This window comes from Pseudophryne corroboree, chromosome 12 (assembly GCF_028390025.1).
Source record: "Pseudophryne corroboree isolate aPseCor3 chromosome 12, aPseCor3.hap2, whole genome shotgun sequence".
In the NCBI taxonomy this organism is placed as follows: Eukaryota; Metazoa; Chordata; class Amphibia; order Anura; family Myobatrachidae; genus Pseudophryne; species Pseudophryne corroboree.
Window position 1 is genome coordinate 20,109,306 of NC_086455.1, and position 27,892 is coordinate 20,137,197.

At 46.1% G+C, this 27,892-nt stretch overlaps 1 protein-coding gene and 1 non-coding gene across 4 annotated transcripts in view; both read right to left on the reverse strand.

The window, feature by feature from the left end:
* Nucleotides 1-27,892, reverse strand: part of LOC134980365 (uncharacterized) — a 196,465-nt gene that overhangs the window by 46,437 nt on the left and 122,136 nt on the right. For 2 of the 3 annotated variants that reach the window (XM_063947162.1, XM_063947161.1), the window contains exons 15-16: nucleotides 25,842-25,925; nucleotides 3,483-3,581 (exon numbers count right to left, since the gene is read on the reverse strand). In XM_063947162.1, coding sequence (XP_063803232.1) covers nucleotides 3,483-3,581; nucleotides 25,842-25,925 — 183 coding nt within the window. The remainder of the gene's footprint in view (nucleotides 1-3,482; nucleotides 3,582-25,841; nucleotides 25,926-27,892) is intronic. The other variant, XM_063947163.1, reaches the window with a different exon arrangement.
* LOC134981590 (U5 spliceosomal RNA) lies at nucleotides 14,448-14,562 on the reverse strand. The gene has a single exon (XR_010190712.1). It is a non-coding gene; the product is annotated as a U5 spliceosomal RNA (small nuclear RNA).

Genomic DNA, 27,892 nt, shown 5'->3' on the forward strand with positions numbered 1-27,892 from the left:
AAATCAGGAAGGGAGGATGACAGGAGAGCGCTCCTAGGTCAGACATCCTCCTGGCAGAAGCAATAGCAAGCAAACACAATACCTTAGCAGTCACCCGTTTAATATCTGCTGACTCTTAAGGTTCAAAGGGGAGCTCTTGAATAGCGTCCAGTACAACAGATCCCATGGAGCTACAAAATTAGGTTGTACACGCATAACCCCTTGAAGGAACGTATGTACCTCAGAAAGCGGAGCAATTCTGCGTTGGAATCAGATTGACAAAGCAGATGTGTACTTTGAGAGGCAAGGCACAAGCCTAATCCTAAAACTCTTTGAAAACAAGCAAGTATTCTAAAAATTTTGAAAATTGTTTAAATCGTACCGCTTGGCAGCGCACCACGTGAAGTATGCCACACTCCATAATAAATACGTGCTGAGGCAGGCTTGCATGCCTTAAGCATTGCTTGAATAACAGCATTTGATAATCCCTTTGTTTCAAAGACAGATGGGCGAGATCTGGATGGAGACATGGGCCTTGTGAGAGAGTAGGCCCCATCGTTGAGGAAGTTGAAGGGGTTGCCCTACCGTGAGCCTTGGAGATCTGAGAACCAATGCAGTCTGGGCCACCAGAATGAGGTTTCCTTCTTGTTTGAATTTCCGGAGTACACGAGGTAGAAGGGCCACCGGAGGGAAGATGTGTGATAGACGAAATTTCCACGGGACCAATAAGGCATCTACGAATGCTGCTTGCGGCTCCCTGGACCAGGCTCTGAATACCTGTACTTTGTGGTTGTGGTGTGAGGCCATGAGATCCACGTCAGGTAGGCCCCATCTGTCCACTACAAGTTGGAAGACCTCTGGGTGAAGAGCCCATTCTCCGCTGTGAACATCTTGACGACTGAGGAAATCCTCTTCTCAGTTGAGTACGCCTGGGATGAACACTGTTGATATGGCTGGAAGATGATGTTCTGCCCACCGGAGGATCTTGAACACTTTTTGCATCGCCATTTTGCGTGCAAGTGCCGCCCTGATGATTGATCTATGCCACTGCTGTGGCATTGTCTGACTGAACCTGAACTGGTCTGCCCTGAAGAACAGTGCGGGCTAGAGTCAATGCATTGTACACTGCTCTCAGTTCCAATACATTGATTGGTAATAGAGACTCTGCCAGGTTCCATCGCCCCTGAAACGAGCGTTGTTCAGCTACAGCTCCCCAGCCGTGAAGGCTGGCACCCATTGTGAGAAGCACACAGTTGGGGATCCAGAAGGGTCGTCCCCTGTTCAGGTGCTGGTCGTGGAGCCACCAAGTCAGTGAAAGCCAAACCTCCGGAGTCAGCTATCATTTATGACTTGATGTGATGAGGATGACCCTTCCACTTGGAAAGAATCAGTCGCTTCAGAGAGTGCGAGAATGAAACTGTGTAAATTCAAACATCTCCAATATTGACACCATCAGACAGAGTACTTGCATTGCTGAATGAACAGACACTCGAGGATGGTGAGAGAACTGGTGTATTTTGTTCCTCAATTTCAAAATCTTGTCCAGTGATCGGAAAAGTCCAGCACTGCTCCCAGGTGTAACATCCACTGCAACGTAGTAAGGGAGGACTGTTTAAAATTAATCAGCCATCTGTGACGCTGCAGGAAGGTACAGGAGAATTCAGACTCCCTAACGACGTAGGTGTGCTGCCATGACTTTGACCTAGCTACGGCACACCCAAGACGTTTACCAAACCCGCCTAGACCTCAGAAAGTCAACCATCAATGCTATGCCTTTGCTGGATGCCCTCAGCACTGGCCCCAGGAGAAAAGTTGAGCCCGAACAAACAACGGGACAGTATGGCACATCTGAAAAGCCAATGGTGCTCTTAGATTGGAAGATGCCACTGGTGTCTAATGGAATCAAGAACTCATTCTGTTCCATATGGGAGAAAGGTAGGGAATCCAGAGTCCTAGAGTGTATCTGCTTCCCAGGCTCTTAGCCATAAAGACCACTGAGGGTGAAAACGTCATTGGCACCTATGGACCATGCATCACCCAGGGATTGGATGCCTTATGGATGTGCTCCAACAATTGGGTGCTCCTGATTACAAACCCCCCATAGGCTACTCAGCTGTTAAAATGTACTTGACTGAGCCAAAACCTCTAAAGGGCAGGCTATGCAGCTAAAAACGGCCAGTATTAGTCTACATGCTAGTGATAGTTTCTAACACTGTGGTCTCTACCTGTGCCTCCTGGATTCAATCTGGTATACAGATTATTTTAACCTTGGCTTGATTAACAATTCTTGTAGGTTGCCTGCACTGACCTTCTATTACTATACTTGTCTTTACTCCTCACTATTCATAGATTACCAGTTATTTAATATAGCGCACATATTCTGCAACGATTTACAGAGAATCAGTTCTGCCGCAGTGGATTTTACAATCTATGGGCCTAATTCAGACCTGACCGCAAAATCCTTATCTAATGGTCAAACCCATGTGCACTGCAGGTGGGGCAGATGTAACATGTGCAGAGAGAGAGTTAGATTTGGGTGGGTTATATTGTTTCTGTGCAGGGTAAACTACTAGCTGCTTTATATTTGCACTGCAGTTTAGATTTTGAACACATCGCACCCCAAATCTAACTCTGCACATGTTTGATCTGCCCCACCTGCAGTGCACATGGTTTTTGCCCATTAAAGTAAAAAAAAAAAAAAAAAAATAGTATTTTGGTACTTGCCAGATAAATCCTTTTCTTTGAATCCATAGGGGGTCACTGCGGGTTGCTGTTGCGATCAGGTCTGAATTAGGCCCTATATTCCCTACATGTACATCACACATTCACGCTAGGGTTAATTTTGTTTGGAGCCAATTAACCTACCAGTATATTTTTGGATTGTGGGAGGAAACCGGAGTACCCGGAGGAAACCCACTCCACCTAGTTAATACCATAATGGGAATTGAACCCTTGACCTCCATGCTGCTTGGACTGCACACCCTCATTTAGACATAAGAGGTGCTACCATGCTGAGACTTTTAGTACCATGCAGGAAAAAGAAGAATGCAGGAGCACACTCTAAGCACTAAGAATATGGACAGTCAAAAATAATTTTGATAAACTCTTACAATTAACATGGAGTATAAGGAAAGTTTTTAGCACCCATCTGGCCAGATATGTGGGCCTATCCAACGCATCCGGGTAAACTTCAATACCTGGTCTCTAACATCCCTAATACTATCCAGCACTTACATAATACTATCCAGTCTCTAACATCCCTAATTTATCCAGCACTTACCTATAATAGTTAGAATTAGAATACCCATTCTAATTTGTAAACAGCACTGTAGGAACCTGTGCTGATTAACACCACCTAAGGGCTGACTGGACAGAGTATAGGTTAGCAGTATAGGCGTTAAAGGGAAGGCGGCTGTTCTAGATGAAGATCTGGGTTCTGGCTGTAAGGATTTATCACATATACATAGTGTTATTTATAACAATAAGGCCTCATTAATACATACCTCTAAGTTTCTTTGCTCCAGAACCACGCTGCTTGATGGCAGGACCTTGTTTAATCTGCTTTGCTTTGAAAGCATCCAGCTGTTGTAACATACGAATTACTGCAAAGCAACAAAGATAGTCATAGTCCATTAAAAAGGAAACTATGAAACAATCATACATTTATAAAAAAAATAGTAATCAGCAACGTATCCACAGAAATGTTTAGTGACATTCACATTTTATATATGTCTCTACTGCTGACACTAATGCCCGGGAGACTATATGGAAATGACCGGGAGATGATGATGATGGAAGCTGCTACTGTGTCCTTGGAAAGAGGGATGACTATACAAAGTTCCTTCCATGAGATATATGGAGTACAGCTATAAGCCACAGTCGTCTCGGCTCACTGGAAGGAGAAGTTCGGGCTGACGATTCTATAAAGTAATATATATGGACCGATTCAATTGTGGCGCACGCCCCCTGCTGGGCGTCTATTGGAGCTATTCAATTGTTGGGTGTAAAGTCTGTAGATTGGGCAGCCACAGTGCTCAAACATTGATTTTAAAATACCCAAACGAGAACTGTAGATGGTTTAGTAGCGCAAAGTGGCTAAACCCAGAGTGGTCAGTCATGTTAAGTGCTAATGGGGAGTTTGATCGGAGCAACAATTGAATAGCTCAGACAGACGCCCATTCGTTTAGACCACTGGATCCCAAACTCAGTCCTCAAGGACCCCCCCAACAATTCATGTTTTCCAGGTCACCTAGCTAGTGGATAGGTGGAGCTAATTACTTCACTTGTGATTCTGTGAGGAGACCTGGAAAACGAAGTGTTGGGAGTCCCTGAGGATAGAGTTTGGGAACCACTGGTTTAGATGGCCAGTAAGGTGCATGCACCACAATTAGAACAGCCCCATAGAGTTCAGAGCTGTAAAGTCACTGCTGATATCCTTATACTTAGCAGTAGGGTGGGCACAAAGGGGCCCATTTATCAATGAGTTTTAGCTATTTAAAACTGGTTGTGTACCATAAATGGTGCTCCAGCCAATCAGCTCCCAAATGTCATTGCTCAAACACATGACCGAGATATGAAAACGGCTTTAATTTCTTCAACCTAACCGCTAGTGTAATGTAAGGTTAGCTGTGTCCACGCGCTATATGGGGAGGCGCTGTGGAGCGAGTAGTAAGGGGTGCAGGGGTTGCCCTGTGCAAGTACTAGGAGTCAAAATTGCAGTGCACCACAAACCCTGCAGCAAACAAAGAACTAATCTGCCACTTTGAATTCGGTATGATATCCCGATGGATGGGATGTCGGCAGCGGCATCCCAACAGTCACCCAGGAAGTACCCCAACCATCCCTTGTGGGCACCTGGCCCTAACCCTCCCCAGTAGTGCCCAACCCTAACCCTCCCTTCCCCGCTGTAAAAAACCTAAACAAACCCCCCTCCCCACCTTACCCTAACCTCACCTTCCAAGTGCCTAATCCTAACCCCACCCCCCCAGTACCTAACCACACCCTTGCTGTACCTGCACCCTAGCCCCCTACTAAACCTAACCTCCCACCCTCCGCGGCAGGACGTGAGCATGTCCCACTGAAAGAATGAATGATCGGGATTCCGGACTGCAGTCTTATGCCGTCGTTCGGGATTCCAGGGTCAGTAATTCAGCCACTGGGATACCCGTCCGGCGGCATTTTAACTACATCCCGCCACCTTAACACCCAAACTAATAAGTAGTATTAGAATGTACATTCAGTGCTGTGTTCTCAATATCTTTCAACCAATATCTTAACTTTCAAAGTTACTGTTCTTCAACCACTGTACTACAATATGCAATGCAAGAAACAAACACAATAGTAATAGCATATTATATATTTTTAATGCAGATTATGGGGCAAATCAAGATTTTGGTCGTTATCTGATAAATCCGTTTCTCTGGTGCCATGGGAGACACTGGAAAACCAGTGTATAGCAGGTGCTGGAGGAGTCTGGGTACTAAAAAGTTTACTTTTCAGGCAATTTAGGCTCCTCCTCCCCTATACCCCACCCCCTGCCCAGGGAAGACCGTTTTCACTTAGCGAAGGCCCACAGGCCTACGGGACCGAAGAAACAGGCATACGAGATCTACAGACTCCAAAAGCTCAGAGATTGTTGAAGAGCCCGAAGTACTAAGACCAAATCCTAGGGCTCGACTAGAGATACAAACAAGGGCTGAATGTGAAAAACACCTGGGAGGAAAGTCTGAATTATCCTCAAGGTCTCTGGAAATAAACAGAAAGAGCAAAAACATGAACTTTCAGGAATGACAGGCAAAGACCCAAATCTAAAACCTCCAGTAAAAAGAGACAGGTCTTAGAAACATGGAAAATCTCAGGCTTCAAATTTTGCATAGCACATCAGGTGAAGTAGAGGGACCCTGTGGTATGAACAAAACCGGTTTCCTAGTACAGAGTAACTTAAAAATATCTGGCCCTCAGGAGGGCTGTCTAAACAGGCACCCTATAAAAGTCAGACATTGAAGATCTGAATGGAGGCAAGGCCCCGGAGAGTAGATCCGGTTTGAGAGGAAGCCGCCAAACGACTGCTATGGACATGTGCCCAAGATCAGCATACCGCGCACTCCGTGGCTATTCGGGAGCTACGAGAATGACAGTCCCTCCATCTTGTTTTAGCTTGCGAATCATGACATTGGGAGAAAGATATACAGCACTGGAAAGGTCCACGGGACTGACTGCACAACCATAACAAGGGCCCTCAGGTCCAGAGTCCTGGAACATTAATGCGGTAGTTTGTGGCTGAGGCATGATACCATCATTATGGTCAGGCGAGCCAAACTGTCTACCAGCCTACTCTCCAGGGTGTACGTCTTGACAGGTGAAATAGCTGGCTTCCCAATTTCCTACCTTCGGGATGTAATCTGCAGACAAGCCAGGAGAAACTGTTCAGCACTTGGACAGAATCTCCGACTCGAAGATCCTTTAATGGAACGGTACAAACTTTACCATGTCAATGGTGGATACCATTTATCCTGCATGCACAGATGATGCACTAACTCTCCGTAACCGGAAAAGAGTCTGTACACCTTGAGAGAGACCATCTTGTCCCGGGGGAGAAAATAAATCTCTGGACCCCAGGTGCTTCAGCTGCTAAGAAGGTTTCAGGATGGATTTGCGCCAACTGAATAGCCACCCGTGAGACTTAAGTATCCGAACTATCAAGGTGAGGTGTCCCCTGGCTAAGTAGCAACGAGGTTATTCCTATAAGGTATTATCCGGATCTCTTGAAGGCGCCATCACCTTGGTGAACACCCGAGAATCTGTCGACACGCCACAAGTTAAGACCCGAAACTGGTTGTGGTCTGAGGGGACTGTAAAATCGCAGAAACCACTGGTGTCCCTCCCATAACCGAATATGCAAGTAAGCATCCTTGACACTAGGAAATCATCCGGTTCTAGGGAATGCACAATGGACCTGAGGGATTTAATTTTGAACTTGAGAACCCTGAGGTAAACATTCAGGGAAATCAGATTGAGGATGGGACAGAAGGAACCATCTGATTTTCCTACGAGGAAGAGGTTTGACTAAAAACTGGTTCCCCTGTCATGTGGAAGACAAGGGGAAAAAAACTCCAGAGTCCAGAAGGGACCTAACGCACACATGCAAAGCTACAGCTTCGGAAGGATTGAGATAGACTGTTGGTGAAATAATTACTGGAAAGTTTCCTTGAAGGAGGACATCGCCCCTTCCTACAATGTCCATTACCCAAGAATCTGAAACAGTCTTCAACCATTCCTCACAGAACAATTGTAGACAACCTTCCACCATGGGGACTCCCAGCTGGGAGTCTAGCCCACCATGCGGGTTGTTTTTCAGTGGGCATGGCGGTATTTTTGAAAACCGCCAAAGACTGTTCCCTTTGGGAATTCCACGTTGGGAGAACTCTGACCTTGAAAGAGGCTAAAACCTGGGTCACCTTAGTAGCGGAAGGACTGAAAGGGAGGAACCTCGGATTTAGCGGCTGAGGACAGTAGAAATGCAGACTTAGAAGCAGTAACAGAATCAATTGTCTAATTCAGAATCAAAGAGTACCTCACCACTGAAGGGGAGAGATTCAATAGCTTTTTTGGATTCCCTATCAGCCTGCCATGTGAAAAGCCAAAGGGGTCTTCTGGCTGCTACCACTGAGGCCAAGACCCTGGGTGAAAATTCTTTGCCATAGGATTACGGTTCAGAACACGGCAAGACATTTACAGGGGAGTTAGACCACCTCGTCAAAGCTTTGAAGCCCCAAGCTGAGGCTAAAGCAGGTAGCACAGAAGCTCCTGCCGCAGAGAAAATTGCCTTTAAAAAACCCCCAGAAAATTAGATGTGTTTTTTTATCAGCAGCATCTTTTAAGGAAACCACATTTGGTAAAGGAGGTGCAGTGGCCTTAGCCAAAAGTGCTTCGAAAGCACCAACGGGTAGGGGAGCTTCCAGTTTAGACCTGTCTGAAAGAGGGAGAGGGTAATATGAAATAATCCGCTTACGAATTTGGAACGGCTTGTTAGGTAGGGTCCAAGTTTCAGTGAGGAGATCCTCCAACTGTGTAGGAGGGAAGGCTACAACTTCTTTTCTTGTGCTTAAATAAATCCAAAGCCTGGGAGGGGGTGGGGTGTCTTCTGTGTCCTTAATCAGCAGACTGCATCTAACCACAGCTATAAAGGTTTCAATATTTACAATGGCAAGCTGCAATGTGCAATGCATATACAGACAAGGAGCAAAGTGACAGATTCTCTCTTTATCAGCAGTGGTGACCAAGTCACCACACTCCCCATCCACAACCACCACTCCTAGTGGTAACGGCTGTGTGGACGGCTGAAGTATCAGAAGCGATACCTTCTCAGCCTGGTTTAAAACTCCAATTTCCATCACGGCTATGGAGATCCCGGTCAGAGTAACAGCTGTATATAATAAAGAAGATCTCCTCGGTTGCTATTGGGCAGGCATATGGAAGAAATGTGGTATTCCAGCAGGCTGTGGAGGGTGGAGAGGGGCTCAAGACTCCAGGGGAGCCTCTACACCCCAATTCTTCCATTCTCCCCATGGATGAAGTCAAAATAATAATTGGGCTCAAATTCAAAATGTTTAATGTTGTCAGAATAGGCATGAAATGGTCACGCGACAAATGCCAAAGCCAGCAGATGCTTGGAAATACCTATTAATGCTACTAGACATACAAATTACTATAGAAAATATCTTGACAGACAATAACTTAAAGAAAACACATCACACACATGGAAATATTTTTCATTGAGGAAAATGTAGATTATATACATTAAAATTCTTAATAAAATAGGTAGCATTTGTGCGAATGCGGCGGCTTTGACTAGAGAGCCAATACCATCCAAGCTCTCATCTTGTGGCCAGGAAATTGAGTTATAGGAGTTTACTGGCAAGCAGGTAATGGTTTCCATGCCAATGATAACGTAGCACCATGGCCCGTACCTCCTGGATTCAATCTGGTATACAGATTATTATTTAAACCCTGGCAATGCTTGTAGGTTGCCTGCCCTGACCATCTGAATTGTTTTTGGATTACCATTTCTCATTCATCCATCTGAGGGACAGTGTGTCATTACTTGTGGGTTAGAGTGTGTAAGTAATGGAGTTTGGCACAGAATTAACTCCTCCCCCCCTCTAACACCCCCTATCTCCAGCCTGACTAGCCAGTAGCTCAGTTTTTGTTTTGTGCCTGTGGAGTACAGACAGTTTTTTGAACTATAGATTTTAGTTAGGTTTTTATTGTTTTCTTAGTGCTGGGGTACCTAGTCCCTGTACACAGGTGACAGGTACTATTAGAGTTTGGTTAGTTAATTTTCCCACTCTCACCTGCCTCTAGAAGGGTCACCATACTTCATCAATGAGGCTCTCTTTCTCTGTGGAATCGAAGAGGCACTACTAAAAGGTACAGAACAGTCACAATCTGTCTTTAACAGTATTGGACTGTTCTAGATGTGTGTGTGTGCGCATTTTTCAACGTCCTGTGCGCACTGCTCCGCTCGTGTGTCCATCCGAGTTACGTAAATCCCAGTCAGGTGTGGCTCCCAATCAGGCTCCCGAACCACTGTGAGCGAAAAATATGGGCAAAAGTCTCTGACTTAACTCAGTCCTTGAATAAATTTGTAAACTCTTCAAGCGGTTCGGCTGCTACAAAACGGAAACATCAGTTACCCGTCATAACCTTTCCAGAGGAGGAGTTCGATCCTATGACCCCTTCCTTGGAGGAAGGTGAAGCAGACCCAGAATGGGGAGGATACTTCGACTTGGGAAGAGGAGGAGCTATCTACGAGCTCAGGTGTCAGACTGCTGATAGAGGCCATTAGTCAGACTCAACCTCCAAGAGACGGAGGTGGCGGAGACTTCAACTGCCTTTTTCAAAAGACAGATTGCTGTTTATTCTTCTTATTCACACTTTGCGGATATCCTGAAGGAATCCTGGCTTAAGCCGGACTCTCGTTTTCAAGCCCCTAAAAAGTTGAGATTTCTGTATCCCTTCTCGGAGGAAGATACAAAATTTTAGGAGACTGCCCCAAAGGTAGATGCCCCCATTAAACACTTGGCGAAAGCTACGGTTATTCCCTCCATACAGTCTGACTTTTAAAGATGCTACGGACAGGAAGATAGAGGCAATCCTTAAATCTATGTTTGCTCTATTAGGTGTTTCTTTGCGTCCAATTCTTGCTGGCGCTTGGGTTCTTAAGTCCGTGGATGACTGGCTAGCACAAGTGGTGTCTGGTATGCAATCTGACGATCCGTCGGAAGCTAATCATTTGGCAGAACAAATATCGTAGGCTCGGTCATATGTTGGAGGAGCATTATTGGACTCTGCTGCGTTACAGTCACATGTCTCTGCCATGGCCGTAACGGCAAGACGGTCTGTTTGGCTTTGGGTCTGGAATGCTGACTGATTCAAAACAGACCCTAACAGCTGTGCCCTTTGAAGGGGTGTCTTTTCGGATCGGAACTTAAAAAAAGATTTCGGATACTACTGGTGGTAAAAGTCCCTTTCTTCCGGTTGCCCCTCAAAAATCAAAATCTGTGAAGTTTCGGTCCTTTCGTACTGAAGGCAGAGGAAGTTTTCAGTCCTTTCAGGCTTTTTCCAGATTACCACGAAAAGGAGCATTCAGAGGCAGAGGAACACAGACCACCCGTAGACCGGCCGTTAAGCCTGCCGACAAACCTACTGCATGATGCCTCAGGGTCTTCGGAGGGATCAATGGTGGCCGGGGCTCGGTTACTACATTTCAAGGAAGTGTGGCTCCTGTCAAAGCCCGATTGGTGGGTGACGGGGTTCATATCCAGAGGATATATCTTGGATCTCGAGGAACCAGTCCCGCATCGTTTCTTCGTCACCCCTCTCCCAAGCGATCCCTCCTCACATCGTGCTCTTCTTCAAGAAACGGCCACCCCTTTGCACAATGGTGTAATTCTTCCAGTTCTCGACCAGAGAGGTCAGGGATTTTACTCAAGTCTTTTTCTTGTAAACAAACCAGATGGTACGTTTCGTCCCATTTTAAATCTCAAATGCCTAAATCCTTTTCTCTCTGTCCAAAGATTCAAAATGGAATCCATCCGTTCAATCATCACGGCCATGGAGCCGGAGGAATATTTGGCTTCCATAGACAAAGGATGCATGTTCCCATTTGGACAGGTCACCAATGTCTTAAGATTTGCAGTCGGCCCTTGGCATTTTCAGTTTCAAGCTCTTCCATTCAGGCTCCCCACAGTCCCTCGGGTCAACATTACTCCTTACTGGGACGATCTCCTAATCAAGGCTCCATCGAAGTCTATTCAACACCACCACTTTTGCAACTCGCGCAAAGCACCCTGCAGCCATTCGGATGGATAATACATTTCCCAAAATCGTCACTACTTCCTTCCCAGAAGATATTATTTCTGGGACTCTTATTCGACACCAGGATTCAGAGAGTTTCTTCCTCAGGACAAGATCCAGGATTTACAGCCCAGAATTCGAACACTGTTACAATTACAGAAGGTTTCAGTTCTCAGAGGCATGCAGGTGTTAGGCAAGATAGTTGCAACCTTTGAGGCAGTTCCATACGCAAGATTTCATGCCCGACCCCTTCAAGCTCAGATTCTTTGCTGTTGGTCCCGGATGGGTCCACACATCAACTTAGTTATTCCGATTGTCAATACAGACTCGTCAATCGCTCCACTACTGGCTTCACAGATACAAATCCGTTCACGATTTGATCTTGGAGGATGGTCACCACGACGCCAGCCTAACAGGTTGGGGTGCGGTGTTTCAATCTAATCACTTTTAGGGACTCTGGGGCAGTCAGAAGTCAATTTTGCAGATCAACATTTTTGAACTGCGAGCGATCAGATATGCGCTCATTCAGATACAGTTCATGGTCCAGGGTCACCCAGTTCGTGTTCAGTCTGACAACGCCACCGCAGTGGCTTATATAAATAGACAAGGAGGAACTCGAAGTTGGACCGCTATGAAAGAGGTAGCTCACATTCTCAGATGGGCGGAGAAGTGGGTTCCATCTATTTCCGCAATTCACATTCTGGAAGTCGACAACTGGGAAGCAGATTTCTTAAGCCATCACACGGTCCACCCGGGAAAGTGGGAGCTTCACCAGGAGGTGTTTCTCTCTCTCTCGTCTCCCAGTGAGGAACACCCGACATAGATCTCATGGCGTCTCGCATCAACAAAAAGCATCCTCTTTACGGGTCACGCACTCAGGACCCTCAAGCAACTCTGGTGGATGCCTTGACAGCCCCATGGCAGTTTCAACTGGGATAATAGGATTTTGGTACTTACCAGGTAAATCCTTTTCTTTGAATCCATAGGGGGCACTGGAGTACTCTTGGGATATGGACGGGCGTAGCCGAACAAAGGCACTGAATATTCAAATTTAGGACTCTCCCCCCCCCTCCATATCCCCAAGTACCTCAGTGTACTTTGCCAGTGTTTTTTACTGAGCGAACAGGATATAGAGAGGTTGACAATGGAGAATCCCTATAACATAACGGACAACCACAAAGTTGATCCGTAACCTTATTGTCAACTAAACAGTTGACACCTTAACCGATAGAACTTTATAATTTGAGCCAATTGGTGAAAATGTGTTACCCTAAGCTCCTTCGAGCTTAATACCATCCAAGTTAAATTTGTTCACTAAGCTCCCTTGAGCTTACAACAACCCAGGTAAAACTGCTCTGGGTGGGCGTCCAGTGCCCCCTATGGATTCAAAGAAAAGGATTTACCTGGTAAGTACCAAAATCCTATTTTCTTTATCATCCACTAGGGGTCACTGGAGTACTCTTGGGACGTACCAAAGCTTCCCTCGTGGGCGGGAGAGCTGTTTGATACTTGTAACAGTAGGCAGCCAAAGCTAAATGCTGATGGCGCCACCATTCATAACGTGTAAACGTGCACAAACGTGGTGCACTAAAGGCTATGTAGCCGCGTTGTAGACGCTCCACGACCCGCTGGGTCTGACATTCCCACAGAACCTGTGGGATGCTATTACTGACGTAGGCGATTGTAACTTAGCCTTAAAGTAAGCCTGACTTGTAGTCATTATTATCCAACTGGATAAAATCTGCTGAGAAACTGGCTAACCCCAGTTTGCAGTATCATATAGAACAAACAACGTATTCATATCACGTACTGTAGACCTTCGGTACATATATAAACGCGTAACGCGTGTACCACATTCAGAATTTTAGAATGTGGTGTCCCCACAGGAACCACTATTGGTATATTGATGTGAAGAATACGAAAGCGGATTTCGTCGGAAGATCTGCTTTGTAATGAGAAAACTCAAATACGGTGGCTTGGAATACAAGGCACCCAAATATGAAAACAAAATCCTTGCCGAAGCACCCTTGCCGAAGCCAAGGCTAGAAGAAAAATGTTTTCCAAAGTGAGAACTTAATACCCATTTGTTGTAAGGGTTCAAAAATATGAAAACTAAGAAATCTGAACCCAACCTCAAATCGCCTGGCGCTGTAGGTGGGATAAATAGAGTCTGAACTTTGGTGACACCTCGTAGAAAGATGTTTACAGACGTAAATAGAGGCAAACGCTTTGAAAATAAGTTTACCACACAGATACCTGCACTCTTAGTGCAGATGAACGCAGTTTTCCATCCCATCCCGTTTAACAGAATACGGGTACTTGAAGTATGATGTTGGAAACTTCCGAGGTTTACAACCTATGTAAGCACACGAAATTTTTTTTTTTTTTTTTTTTTAATTATGAGCTGCCTTAAGCGGCTTACTATTTCGTAACATGGTTGGTATAACCGATACTGTAATTCTCTATTTTTTTTAAGAGAGCGGTCTGAACTCTCACCCCGTCAACCGCAGCTGCGGTACATAGATAATAGGTACATAGGTAACTATGGGTAAAAGAACGTTCCGTGATGTAACAGGTTGGCCGTATTATGAGCAGGTTGGCCGTATTATGAGCGGGCCAAGATCGTGTGCAAGTATTACTTGAAAATTCGAGAAGCAAACTTCTCCGAAACCCCCGAGATACCACCAGTATGACTGTGACGAACTGTCTTCTGATCCGTTTTGGCAACGAAGAGAGAAGCGGAAAATGGTGGAGCCAGATACACGATGCTGAATGACCCCATGAATGTGATGTACACATACTGAGCTTTTGTAATTGTGGCGAGATGCCATTATGTATACTTGGGGTAACCGCCTTCTGTGGACTCACATATGAAACACCTCTGGATTTAATGTCCAGTTTTCAAGATCCAAACCCTGACGGGTGAGATCTTTTGTCTAACAAATGTCCACTCACGGATTGATGTCTTGACATTTTCACATAATGGCGTTCTGAGCCATTGAAAATTTGAGTTACCTGCTGCATTGCCATGCGGCTTCTTGGTTTTCACTGGTTGTTGTGTATGCAACTGCCGTTGCTTTGTTTGACTGCTTAAGGGCAGCGTGAGCCAGGCATGAAAAAAAAAAAAAAAAAAAAAAATTACATGAAACTCACGGTTGTTCCTGTCCACAGAAATCTTTAGTAAAAAGCGAAAGATTTATTCGTTCTGAAGAGAACCCAGAGTCTATCCCTGATCAGACTGAAAGCGAATCATTTATTGCATTGTAAAATGCACAGAGTTCTAGGACATTTATTGACAGCAATCTGTCGTGTTTTAGAACCTTTGCGTTGATTTTAACTACAAATCCTGACTCTCTGTGACTGTCGTCCAGAGTATACGCACCCTTGTCCCTCTGTGAGAAACGCGATTGAAAACACATCTTTATTCTTAATAAGTGAATACACCAATGTACCGCTAATGTGCGTGTACCTTCGTTCTTGCTGGTGTAGTAGGTAAAAGTCCTTGATTTACCGACCTAGGAATTGACATCGTTTAGACCGACTTAGATGTGATTGTTTTCGAACTTAATCTGCTACCGCAGTATACCTTAGTAGCGCAAGATAGAGGAACTTTGTTGATACATAGTTCTTATGTGAGATGAGCGATTATTCCAACATCACTTTGGTAAATACCGGAAGCGATAAGCAACGGTATAAATGAAATGGTTAATGGTTGTGGCGATTTGCAACCGCTAGAACCTGTGCTGAAGAAACCGGACTGGGTAAATACGCATTGTGAAGATCAAATGCAATTATACAATTTTGTGGCTGCAATAAGCAAAAACTGCAGAAAATCCATTTTCTAACTGTAGTAAATGACTTGCTGATTGATATTGCAACGGAGCTGTTTGATTTTGCTCAAACAGAGGGGAATAAGTAATTTTGACTCTGTTGGCGTATTATTGCCTGGTTTATAAACCAGCAAAGACTAAATGACAACCTGCCAAACCGTTCGCCAGAAGCAGTTTTGTACTCTAAGGTGTAAATAGCGGAGACATATACGAGTTGAAGTCATGAAACCTCGCAAATGTAACCTGAAAACCACTGGCTTGCTGACTGTAACGTCCTGTCGTTACAAGGCGTGACTGATTTTTATAAAGGAATAAAACGCCGTTACAAGTATATTGTATGCGCTAATGGCAGAAAATCGTAAAGGGATAAAATGTCGTTACACATATATCAAATTTAGGAGCAAACAAGCTCTGGCCTTGTCGCGCTTAACTAGCGACAATTGAAAATAACCGGCGTTAGCAAAAGCTTTACAGATATACTCTGCAGCTTCTTTTAACCGTGGTTTTTTTGACAGAAACGCATATACCAATGGCGGATCACGTCCTTTTGGAAACGATTATGTATGGTTGTCCAAAACCCCGCACTATCTGAATGCTGGACTAATGTACCCTTCTCACTTGTAGTTATCGGTGTGAGATTTGACATAGAATCGTGCATTAAATTATAAGACTAGTGAAATAAACACTCTGGTACCCAAAGGAAAATTGTCACTTTGGAAAGATTGTCTTTTGTTAGCGCTGGCGGAGTTATTCTGAGACTCCGATTACCGCTGTGTTAATTTGAATTGCCAATGTTAACCTTTTTTAGTCTGCACTAGAGCCTTATTCGCTATGTAGACAGACATCATAATAGGCAACAGACAGACACTTGCACGACTTAATAACATTATTATATGGCATATATATCTATATATATATGTTATTGCTGAACAGCATATTTATTAGGAAACTAAAGTCTTTATGTGAAAAGCAGTTCACATGGGCATGAAACCCGAACCAAATTCCTACTAACACCCCTGCGCCTTCTGGTGGCTTAAAGATGTAGGGCAGGAATGTTCTAGAATTATCTTGAACTAAAAAATTCCCACTAACACCCCTGCGCCTCCTTGTGGAGTAGAGGTGTATGGTCTGGAATTATAACTGGAAAACCAGCAATGATTAAAATGGCCGTCATGCCATGCTTTCCCAGAAAATCACAGTACAGGTTACCTGCTGCAGTTTTAATATAGGCTTAATAGCCTATTATACATTGATAACCCAGGTGTAGGATACAGTAAAATATATGCATTTATTCAAATAATATGAGCACTGCCTGCAGTGTATTTATCTTGCAACTGTAACCAAAAATAACAGAAAACATGGTTAAACGTGCAATAGGTTATGCCCCTGATAACCTATTGCCAGCCAAAGCCTCATATATATATTATATATATATACAAAGTGTTTACACATATAATCACAGTTCATACTGATATTATAGACAGTTTCGCCAGCAAAAGCTTCATTATATTTATATATATAAAACGTGCTGAAACATCACAGTACACAGTGTACATTGTTTAACGTGCTGCGCTGCTTGTGTATTTTGAACCCATGCAGCCTTTGCTGCTGCTATGGGTATTATTCCCCCCCCCCCCCCCCTGCATCCCTTACCTGCAGCGTACGGAGATCGGGAGCAGGGAGAGCAGGAGAGCCTGAATCTAGCGCCGGGGAGCCGTCCGGCAGCTGCTTCCTACAGCAGCTGCTTCCTACAGCAGTACACAGTCTCCCTGTGTCTGCGGTGTCTCTCTGGAAGAGTGGCCTGCGTGCGGCCACTCTTTAGTCGAGGAGCGTCTCGGCGGCGTGTAGCGGTGCCGGGCCATCAGAGCAGTGAGAGCGGCCGGCGTCTGAGTGACGTGCGGCCGCTCTGCTTAGTTGAGCGCCCGGAGAATGTCGGCGGCGTGTAACGGTGCCGCATCAGAGCAGTGAGAGCGTCCGGCGTCTGAGTGACGTGCGGCCGCTCTGCTTAGTTCAGCCCAGGAAAATGTCGGTGGCGTGTAGCGGTGCCGTGCCCTCAGAGCAGTGAGAGCGGCCGGCGTCTGAGTGACGTGCGGCCGCTCTGCTTAGTACAGCGCACGGAGATTCTCGTACCGGGCCATCAGCGCAGTGAGAGCGGCCAACGTCTGAGTGACGTGCGGCCGCTCTGCGCATCGTTCAGCAAGATTCAGCGGCGTGCTCTTTCTACAGTATAACACTCACGTGCTCAGCGGCTATGGCATTTCTACAGTATAACACTCACACACAGCAGGGCGGCAGCGTAAGCTGACCGCCCTGACACTCATACCTTGTGCCGCCTTCTCCTGGCTGTGACGAGCTTCTCTCTGCAAGCTTCGTTTCAGCCTCCAGCATCTCATCTAGGCTGTAACGGGGCTTCTTCTGTAAGCTCCTTGCAGCTGTAGATTCTTCCAGCTCTTTGTCTCATCCTGGCTGTGACGGAGCTTCTTCCTGTAAGCTCCGTTCAGTTTGCAGGAGACAGTGGCTGCCTGTGGCTGTGAGGGTGCTCTTTGTGAGGACCGACACGCCATGCGCTTGCCTATAGCGCCTGTGGCTGTGAGGGTGCTCTTTGTGAGGACCGACACGCCATCCGCTGCCTTGCAGCGGCACCATCCCGGACCCATGTTTTTCCATAAACTGGGACGGGAAGTGTAAAAATTAAAAATAAAAATCTGAAAAGTGGCCATTGCCACAAGCCGATGTTCATCTGTGAGCACCGAAAAAACACTGGCAAAGTACACTGAGGTACTTGGGGATATGGAGGGGGGGGGAGAGTCCTAAATTTGAATATTCAGTGCCTTTGTTCGGCTACGCCCGTCCATATCCCAAGAGTACTCCAGTGACCCCTAGTGGATGATAAAGAAATGTATTTTCACCAATTCCGTTGATTCCACGTTTACTTCAACGCATCTGGCGGGAAGGCCGGACAGTCATTCTGATAGCTCCGGATTGGCCGCGTCGTCAGTGGTACTCTTCTGCGTGGCATAGTCATCGGGGAACCTTATCGTCTCTCTCTACGACCAGACCTTCTCCTTCAAGGACCATGTCACCACCCAGATTTACATCGGCTGGCTTTGACGGCATGGTTCTTGAATACAGAATTTTAAGGGCTAAATGATTACCTCGGCAAGTCGTACAGACGAAGATTCAGGCCAGGAAGCCGGTAACATCTGGAATTTATCACAGGGTGTGGTGTATTTACATTGCTTGGTGTGAAAAACACGGATTGACCTATTTAGGGTGCCTCATCTATTGTAATTTCTTCAGGATGGTCTCACTAAAGGTTTAAGACTTTCCTCACTTAAAGGCCAGGTTTCTGCCTTATCGGTGCTTTTTCAAAGAAAATTGGCTCTCTTTCCAGAGGTACAGACTTTTCTACAGGGAGTTCTTCGAACTCGAACACCCTTTGTTCCCCCAGTTCCCCACTGGGACTTAAATTCAGTCATTACGGCTCTTCAAAAATCTCAGTTTGAACCTTTGGAATCTGTGGAATTACGATCACTAACACTCAAGGTTGTTTTCCTTTTGGCCATTGCCTCATCCAGACGGGTATTGGAGTTGGCTGCTCTGTCTTGCAGACCGTCTTTGTTGGTCTTTCATGATGACCACGTGGTTTTGCGTACAAAACTTTCTTTCCTTCCGAAGGTCGTGTCGGCTTTCCACCTCAATCAGGACATTGTCCTCCCAGCGTTTACTCTGGCTTCCTCCGGGGAGGAAAGCCATTTGGCCTTATTGGATGTGGTTAGGGCCTTACGCATTTACTTGTCTCGTACTGAATCTATTTGTCGTACGGATACGTTGTTGGTGCTGGATGACGCACCCAAACGAGGTTGGCCGGCTTCTAAGAACTTGGTGGCTCGTTGGGTGACTTCGGCCATTCAACAGGCATACGTTGCTGTATCTGATCCAATACGAGCTCATTCGACTAGGGCTGTTGGAGCTTCTTAGGCTGTTCGTGGGGGTGTTTCTGTCGAGCAGCTGTGTAGAGCAGCGACCTGGTCATCCGTGCACTCCTTCACAAAAGTTCTACCGGTTTCATACGTTTGGTTCAGAGACTACCTCTGTTGGGTGACAAATTTTTACAGACGGCTATGCCGTCTACGTCTCCCTCCTCTCATTAGCTTGCTTTGGGAAATCCCACAAGTAACGGAGCAGCGTCCCCCAGATGGATGAAAGAGAAAATAAGAATTTACTTACCGATAATTCTATTTCTCATAGTCCGTAGTGGATGCTGGGGACTCCGTAAGGACCATGGGGAATAGCGGCTCCGCAGGAGACTGGGCACATCTAAAGAAAGCTTTAGGACTAACTGGTGTGCACTGGCTCCTCCCCCTATGACCCTCCTCCAAGCCTCAGTTAGGATACTGTGCCCGGACGAGCGTACACAATAAGGAAGGATTTTGAATCCCGGGTAAGACTCATACCAGCCACACCAATCACACCGTATAACTTGTGATCTGAACCCAGTTAACAGTATGATAACAGAGGAGCCTCTGAAAAGATGGCTCCCAACAATAACCTGGTTTTTGTAACAATAACTATGTACAAGTATTGCAGACAATCCGCACTTGGGATGGGCGCCCAGCATCCACTACGGACTATGAGAAATAGAATTATCGGTAAGTAAATTCTTATTTTCTCTAACGTCCTAAGTGGATGCTGGGGACTCCGTAAGGACCATGGGGATTATACCAAAGCTCCCAAACGGGCGGGAGAGTGCGGATGACTCTGCAGCACCGAATGAGAGAACTCCAGGTCCTCCTCAGCCACGGTATCAAATTTGTAGAATTTAGCAAACGTGTTTGCCCCTGACCAATTAGCTGCTCGGCAAAGTTGTAAAGCCGAGACCCCTCGGGCAGCCGCCCAAGATGAGCCCACTTTCCTTGTGGAACGGGCTTTTACAGATTTTAGCTGTGGCAGGCCTGCCACAGAATGTGCAAGCTGAATTGTACTACAAATCCAACGAGCCATAGTCTGCTTAGAAGCAGGAGCACCCAGCTTGTTGGGTGCATACAGGATAAACAGCGAGTCAGATTTCCTGACTCCAGCCGTCCTGGAAACATATTTTCAGGGCCCTGACAACATCCAGCAACTTGGATTCCTCCAAGTCCCTAGTAGCCGCAGGCACCACAATAGGTTGGTTCAGGTGAAAACGCTGGAACCACCTTAGGGAGAAACGGAGGACGAGTCCTCAATTCCGCCCTGTCCGAATGGAAAATCAGATAAGGGCTTTTACAGGATAAAGCCGCCAATTCTGACACGCGCCTGGCCCAGGCCAGGGCCAACAGCATGACCACTTTCCATGTGAGATATTTTAACTCCACAGATTTAAGTGGTTCAAACCAATGTGACTTTTGGAACCCAAACTACATTGAGATCCCAAATTGCCACTGGAGGCACAAAAGGAGGCTGTATATGCAGTACCCCTTTTACAAACGTCTAAACTTCAGGGACTGAAGCTAGTTCTTTTTTGGAAGAAAATTGACAGTGCCGAAATCTGAACCTTAATGGACCCAAATTTCAGGCCCATAGACACTCCTGTTTGCAGGAAATGTAGGAATCGACCCAGTTGAATTTCCTCCATCGGGCCTTACTGGCCTCGCACTACGCAACATATTTTCGCCAATTGCGGTGATAATGTTTTTGCGGTTACATCCTTCCTGGCTTTAGATCAGGATATGGATGACTTCATCCGGAATGCCTTTTTTCCTTCAGGATCCGGTGTTCAACCGGCATGCCGTCAAACGCAGCCGCGGTAAGTCTTGGAACAGACAGGGTCCTTGCTGGAGCAGGTCCCTTCTTAGAGGTAGAGGCCACGGATCCTCCGTGAGCATCTCTTGAAGTTCCGGTTACCAAGTCCTTCTTGGCCAATCCGGAGCCACGAATATAGTGCTTTCTCCTCTCCATCTTATCAATCTCAGTACCTTGGGTATGAGAGGCAGAGGAGGGAACACATACACTGACTGGAACACCCACGGTGTTACCAGAGCGTCTACAACTATTGCCTGAGGGTCTCTTGACCTGGCGCAATACCTGTCGAGTTTTTTAATCATGTGGACGACTTCTGGGTGAAGTCCCCACTCTCCCGGGTGGAGGTCGTGCTGAGGAAGTCTGCTTCCCAGTTGTCCACTCCCGGAATGAATACTGTTGACAGTGCTATCACATGATTTTCCGCCCAGCGAAGAATCCCTGCAGCTTCTGCCATTGCCCTCCTGCTTCTTGTGCCACCCTGTCTGTTTACGTGGGTGACTGCCATGATGTTGTCCAACTGGATCAACACCGGCTGACCTTGAAGCAGAGGTCTTGCTAAGCTTAGAGCATTGTAAATGGCCCTTAGCTTCAGGATATTTATGTGAAGTGATGTATCCAGGCTTGACCCTAAGCCCTGGATATTCCTTCCCTGTGTGACTGCTCCCCAGCCTCGCAGGCTGGCATCCGTGGTCACCAGGACCCAGTCCTGAATGCCGAATCTGCGACCCTCTAGAAGATGAGCACTCTGCAACCACCACAGGATGGATACCTCTGTCCTTGGTGACAGGGTTATCCGCTGATGCATCTGAAAATGCAACCCGGACCATTTGTCCAGTAGGTTCCACTGGAAAGTTCTTGCGTGGAATCTAACGAATGGGATTGCTTCGTAGGAAGCCACCATTTTTACCCAGAACCCTTGTGCATTGATGCACTGAGACTTGGTTCGGTTTTAGGAGGTTCCTGACTAGCTCGGATAACTCCCTGGCTCTCTTCCGGGAGAAACACCTTTTTTCTGGACTGTGTCCAGGAACATCCCTAGGAAACAGAAGACAAGTCGTCGGAACCAGCTGCGATTTTGGAATATTGAGAATCCAATCGTGCTGCCGCAACACTACCTGAGATAGTGCTACACCGACTTCCAACTGTTCCCTGGATCTTACCCTTATCAGGGAATCGTCCAAGTAAGGGATAACTAAAATTCCCTTCCTTCGAAGGGATATCATTTCGGCCATTACCTTGGTAAAGACCCGGGGTGCCGTGGACCATCCCTACGGCAGCGTCTGAACTGATAGTGACAGTTCTGTACCATAACCTGAGGTACCCTTGGTGAGAAGGGCAAATTTTGACATGAAGGTAAGCATCCTTGATGTCCCGAGACATCATGTAGTCCCCTTCTTCCAGGTTCGCAATCACTGCTCTGAGTGACCCAATCTTGAATTTGAACCTCTGTATGTAAGTGTTCAAAGATTTTAGATTTAGAATCGGTCTCACCGAGCCGTCTGGCTTCGGTACCACAATAGTGTGGAATACCCCGTTCCCTGTTGCAGAAGGGGTACCTTGATTATCACCTGCTGGGAATACAGCTTGTGAATGGCTTCCAAAACTGCCTCCCTGTCAGAGGGAGACGTCGGTAAAGCCGACTTTTGGAAACGGCGAGGGGGAGACGTCTCGAATTCCAATATGTACCCTTGAGATATTACCTGAAGGATCCAGGGGTCTACTTGCGAGTGAGCCCACTGCGCACTGAAATTCATTGAGAACGGGCCCCCACCGTGCCTGAGCTTGTAAGGCCCTAGCGTCATACTGAGGGCTTTGCAGAGGCGGGAAAGGGTTTCTGTTCCTGGGAACTGGGTAATCTCTTCAGCCTTTTTCCTCTCCCTCTGTCACAAGCAGAAAAGAGGAACCTTTTGTCCGCTTGCCAACAAAGGACTGCACCTGATAATACGGAGTCTTATTTTGAGAGGCGACCTGGGGTACAAACGTGGATTTCCCAGTTGTTGCCGTGGCCACCAGGTCTAAAAGACCGACCCCAAATGTCCCCTTTCAAAGGCAATACTTCCAAATGCCGTTTGGAATCCGCATCACCTGACCATTTTACTGGTAGAATTGGACAACGCACTTATACTTGATGCCAGTCGGCAAATATTCCGCTGTGCATCATGCATATATAGAAATGCATCTTTTCAATGCTCTATAGGCAATAATATACTATCCTTATCTAGGATATCAATATTTCCAGTCAGGGAATCCGACCATGCCAACCCAGCACTGCACCTCCAGGCTGAGGCGATTGTTGGTCGCAGTATAACACCAGTATGTGTGTGAATACATTTTTGGATACCCTCCTGCTTTCTATCAGCAGGATCCTTAAGGGCGGCCATCTCATGAGAGGGTAGAGCCCTTGTTCTTACAAGCGTATGAGCGCCTTATCCCCCCTAGGGGGTGTTTCCCAACGCACCCTAACCTCTGGCGGGAAAGGGTATACAGCCAATACTTTAAGAAATTATCAATTGTTATCAGGGGGAAACCCACGCATCATCACACACCTCATTTTATTTCTCAGATTCAGGAAAACTACAGGTAGTTTTTCCCTCACCGAACATAATACCCCTTTTTGGTGGTACTCGTATTATCAGAAATGTATAAAAACATTTTCCATTGTCTCAATCATGTAACGTGTGGCCCTACTGGAAATCACGGTTGTCTCTTCACCGTCGACACAGGAGTCAGTATCCGTGTCGGCGTCTGTATCTGCCATCTGAGGTAACGGGCGCTTTAGAGCCCCTGACGGCCTATGAGACGTCTGGACAGGCACAAGCTGAGTAGCCGGCTGTCTCATGTCAACCACTGTTTTTTTATACAGAGCTGACACTGTCACGTAATTTTCAACAGCACATCCACTCAGGTGTCGACCCCCTAGGTGGTGACATCACTGTTACAGACACTCTGCTCGGTCTCCACATCATTTTTCTCCTCATACATGTCGACACAAACGTACCGACACACAGCACACACACAGGGAATGCTCTGATAGAGGACAGGACCCCACTAGCCCTTTGGGGAGACAGAGGGAGAGTATGCCAGCACACACCAGAGCGCGCTATATATAATATATATATATATATATATATATATATATATATATACATACACACAGGGATAACCTTATATAAGTGTTTTTCCCCTTATAGCTGCTGTATGTTTTAATACTGCGCATAATTAGTGCCCCCCCTCTCTTTTTTTAACCCTTTCTGTAGTGTAGTGACTGCAGGGAAGAGCCAGGGAGCTTCCCTCCAACTGAGCTGTGAGGGAAAATGGCGCCAGTGTGCTGAGGAGATAGGCTCCGCCCCCTTTTCGGCGGCCTTATCTCCCGTTTTTCTGTATATTCTGGCAGGGGTTAAATGCATCCATATAGCCCAGGAGCTATATGTGATGTATTTTTTGCCATGTAAGGTATTTTTATCATGTTTTATTGCGTCTCAGGGCGCCCCCCCCCCCAGCGCCCTGCACCCTCAGTGACCGGAGTATGAAGTGTGCTGAGAGCAATGGCGCACAGCTGCAGTGCTGTGCGCTACCTTATTGAAGACAGGAACGTCTTCTGCCGCCGATTTTTCCGGACCTCTTCGCTCTTCTGGCTCTGTAAGGGGGCCGGCGGCGCGGCTCCGGGACCCATCCAGGCTGGGCCTGTGATCGTCCCTCTGGAGCTCATGTCCAGTAGCCAAGAAGCCCAATCCACTCTGCACGCAGGTGAGTTCGCTTCTTCTCCCCTTAGTCCCTCGATGCAGTGAGCCTGCTGTTGCCAGCAGGTCTCACTGAAAATAACAAACCTAAACTAAAACTTTCACTAAGAAGCTCAGGAGAGCCCGTAGTGTGCACCCTTCTCGTCGGGCACAGAAATCTAACTGAGGCTTGGAGGAGGGTCATAGGGGGAGGAGCCAGTGCACACCAGTTAGTCCTAAAGCTTTCTTTAGATGTGCCCAGTCTCCTGCGTTGCCGCTATTCCCCATGGTCCTTACGGAGTCCCCAGCATCCACTTAGGACGTTAGAGAAATAGGGATTTTTGTTTACTTACCGTAAAATCTTTCTCCGATTCCATCTGGGGGATGCTGGGATCCCTACCGTATATTTGTCTGGTTTAGTGGTTATATTCTGTTCTGTCTATTGGCTTGGCTAAACGGTAACGGAGCTACTGGCTAGTCAGGCTGGAGATAGGAGGGGTTAGAGGGGGGAGGAGTTAGTTTTCTATAGGTTCTGTGCTTCAACTCCTTTACCCACACACTCTAACCAACAGGTAACAGCACAGCATCCCCCAGATGGAATCAGAGAAAGATTTTACGGAAAGCACTATATTTGTCTTTACCCCTTACTATCCCTCTATTACATTGTAGTTTCTCTATCATTATCTGTCTATGCTGGGCAATGTATATTACTATTTCTCTGTTACCATCTCTGCCAGAGGAAAGTTGTGTTTAATGATCAGATGCTGTGCTATATACAATTACTTGCAGTCACATTTATATATTCAAATAATTTATATATTCAAATTCAGGTTCTAGCTGAAGCAGTAGTAAGACTGAAAACTATATTCTACTTCAATTTGCTCTATTGTGAAATACAGACTGCTATTATTAAATTTCTCAAATATTCTATAACATTGCCAGGTACATTCCGGGTATCACTGTAGACCCGATTAATGTACTGTTTAACTCTCAATAAAACCAACTCATCCTTATTACCCACGCTGAAGTCCTGGCAGCATCCCAGCACAGGTAAGCTTTAAGGGACAGGTGGCTGTTATAAGAGAAGATCTGGGTTCTGGCTGTAAAGATTTATCACATTTATACAGTGTTTTAAACAGCAAGTTCAGAATGAGGCCTCAATAATACATACCTGCAGGGTTCTCTGTTCCGTAATTAGTCCGTTTTTTATTCTTGTTGGCAGCACCTTTTTTACCCTTCTTGCCTCCGGCAGCTGCTGCGAAGTAACATATATAGAGATAGTCAGAGACCCTTGAAAAAAAACCTAATGTTATGGAATAATAATCATACATTTATAACAAAAATCGTAATCAGCAATGTATCAAAGAAATGTGCAGTTACAGTATTCATATTGCGCGTCTCCAATGTCAACACGAATGCCTGGGGCACTATATATAAATCACTGGGAGAAGGATGATGGCACCTGCTACCATCTCCTTACCAAACATAACGTCCAACAGAGTGGTGCATTACACAGGAACAGGCCTGGGTCTAACTGCGTTTACTATACATAACGTCCAACAGAGTGGTGCATTACACAGGAACAGGCCTGGGTCTAACTGCACTTACTAAACAATGTCCAACAGAGTGGAGCATTACACAGGAACAGGCCTGGGTCTAACTGCGCTTACTATACATAAAATCCAAGAGTGGTGCATTACACAGGAACAGGCCTGGGTCTAACTGCGCTTACTATACATAACGTCCAACAGAGTGGTGCATTACACAGGAACAGACCTGGGTCTAACTGCGCTTACTATACATAACGTCCAACAGAGTGGTGCATTACACAGGAACAGGCCTGGGTCTAACTGCGTTTACTATACATAACGTCCAACAGAGTGGTGCATTACACAGGAACAGACCTGGGTCTAACTGCGCTTACTATACATAACATCCAACAGAGTGGTGCATTACACAGGAACAGGCCTGGGTCTAACTGCACTTACTAAACAATGTCCAACAGAGTGGAGCATTACACAGGAACAGGCCTGGGTCTAACTGCGCTTACTATACATAAAATCCAAGAGTGGTGCATTACACAGGAACAGGCCTGGGTCTAACTGCGGTTACTATACATAACATCCAACAGAGTGGTGCATTACACAGGAACAGGCCTGGGTCTAACTGCACTTACTATACATAAAATCCAACAGAGTGGTGCATTACACAGGAACAGGCCTGGGTCTAACTGCACTTACTAAACAATGTCCAACAGAGTGGTGCATTACACAGGAACAGGCCTTGGTCTAACTGCGCTTACTATACATAAAATCCAAGAGTGGTGCATTACACAGGAACAGGCCTGGGTCTAACTGCGGTTACTATACATAACATCCAACAGAGTGGTGCATTACACAGGAAGAGACCTGGGTCTAACTGCTTACTATACATAACATCCAACAGAGTGGTGCATTACACAGGAAGAGACCTGGGTCTAACTGCGCTTACTATACATAACATCCAACAGAGTGGTGCATTACACAGGAACAGGCCTGGGTCTAACTGCGGTTACTATACATAACATCCAACAGAGTGGTGCATTACACAGGAACAGGCCTGGGTCTAACTGCACTTACTAAACAATGTCCAACAGAGTGGTGCATTACACAGGAACAGGCCTTGGTCTAACTGCGCTTACTATACATAAAATCCAAGAGTGGTGCATTACACAGGAACAGGCCTGGGTCTAACTGCGGTTACTATACATAACATCCAACAGAGTGGTGCATTACACAGGAAGAGACCTGGGTCTAACTGCTTACTATACATAACATCCAACAGAGTGGTGCATTACACAGGAAGAGACCTGGGTCTAACTGCGCTTACTATACATAACATCCAACAGAGTGGTGCATTACACAGGAACAGGCCTGGGTCTAACTGCGGTTACTATACATAACATCCAACAGAGTGGTGCATTACACAGGAACAGGCCTTGGTCTAACTGCGCTTACTATACATAAAATCCAAGAGTGGTGCATTACACAGGAACAGGCCTGGGTCTAACTGCGGTTACTATACATAACATCCAACAGAGTGGTGCATTACACAGGAAGAGACCTGGGTCTAACTGCTTACTATACATAACATCCAACAGAGTGGTGCATTACACAGGAAGAGACCTGGGTCTAACTGCGCTTACTATACATAACATCCAACAGAGTGGTGCATTACACAGGA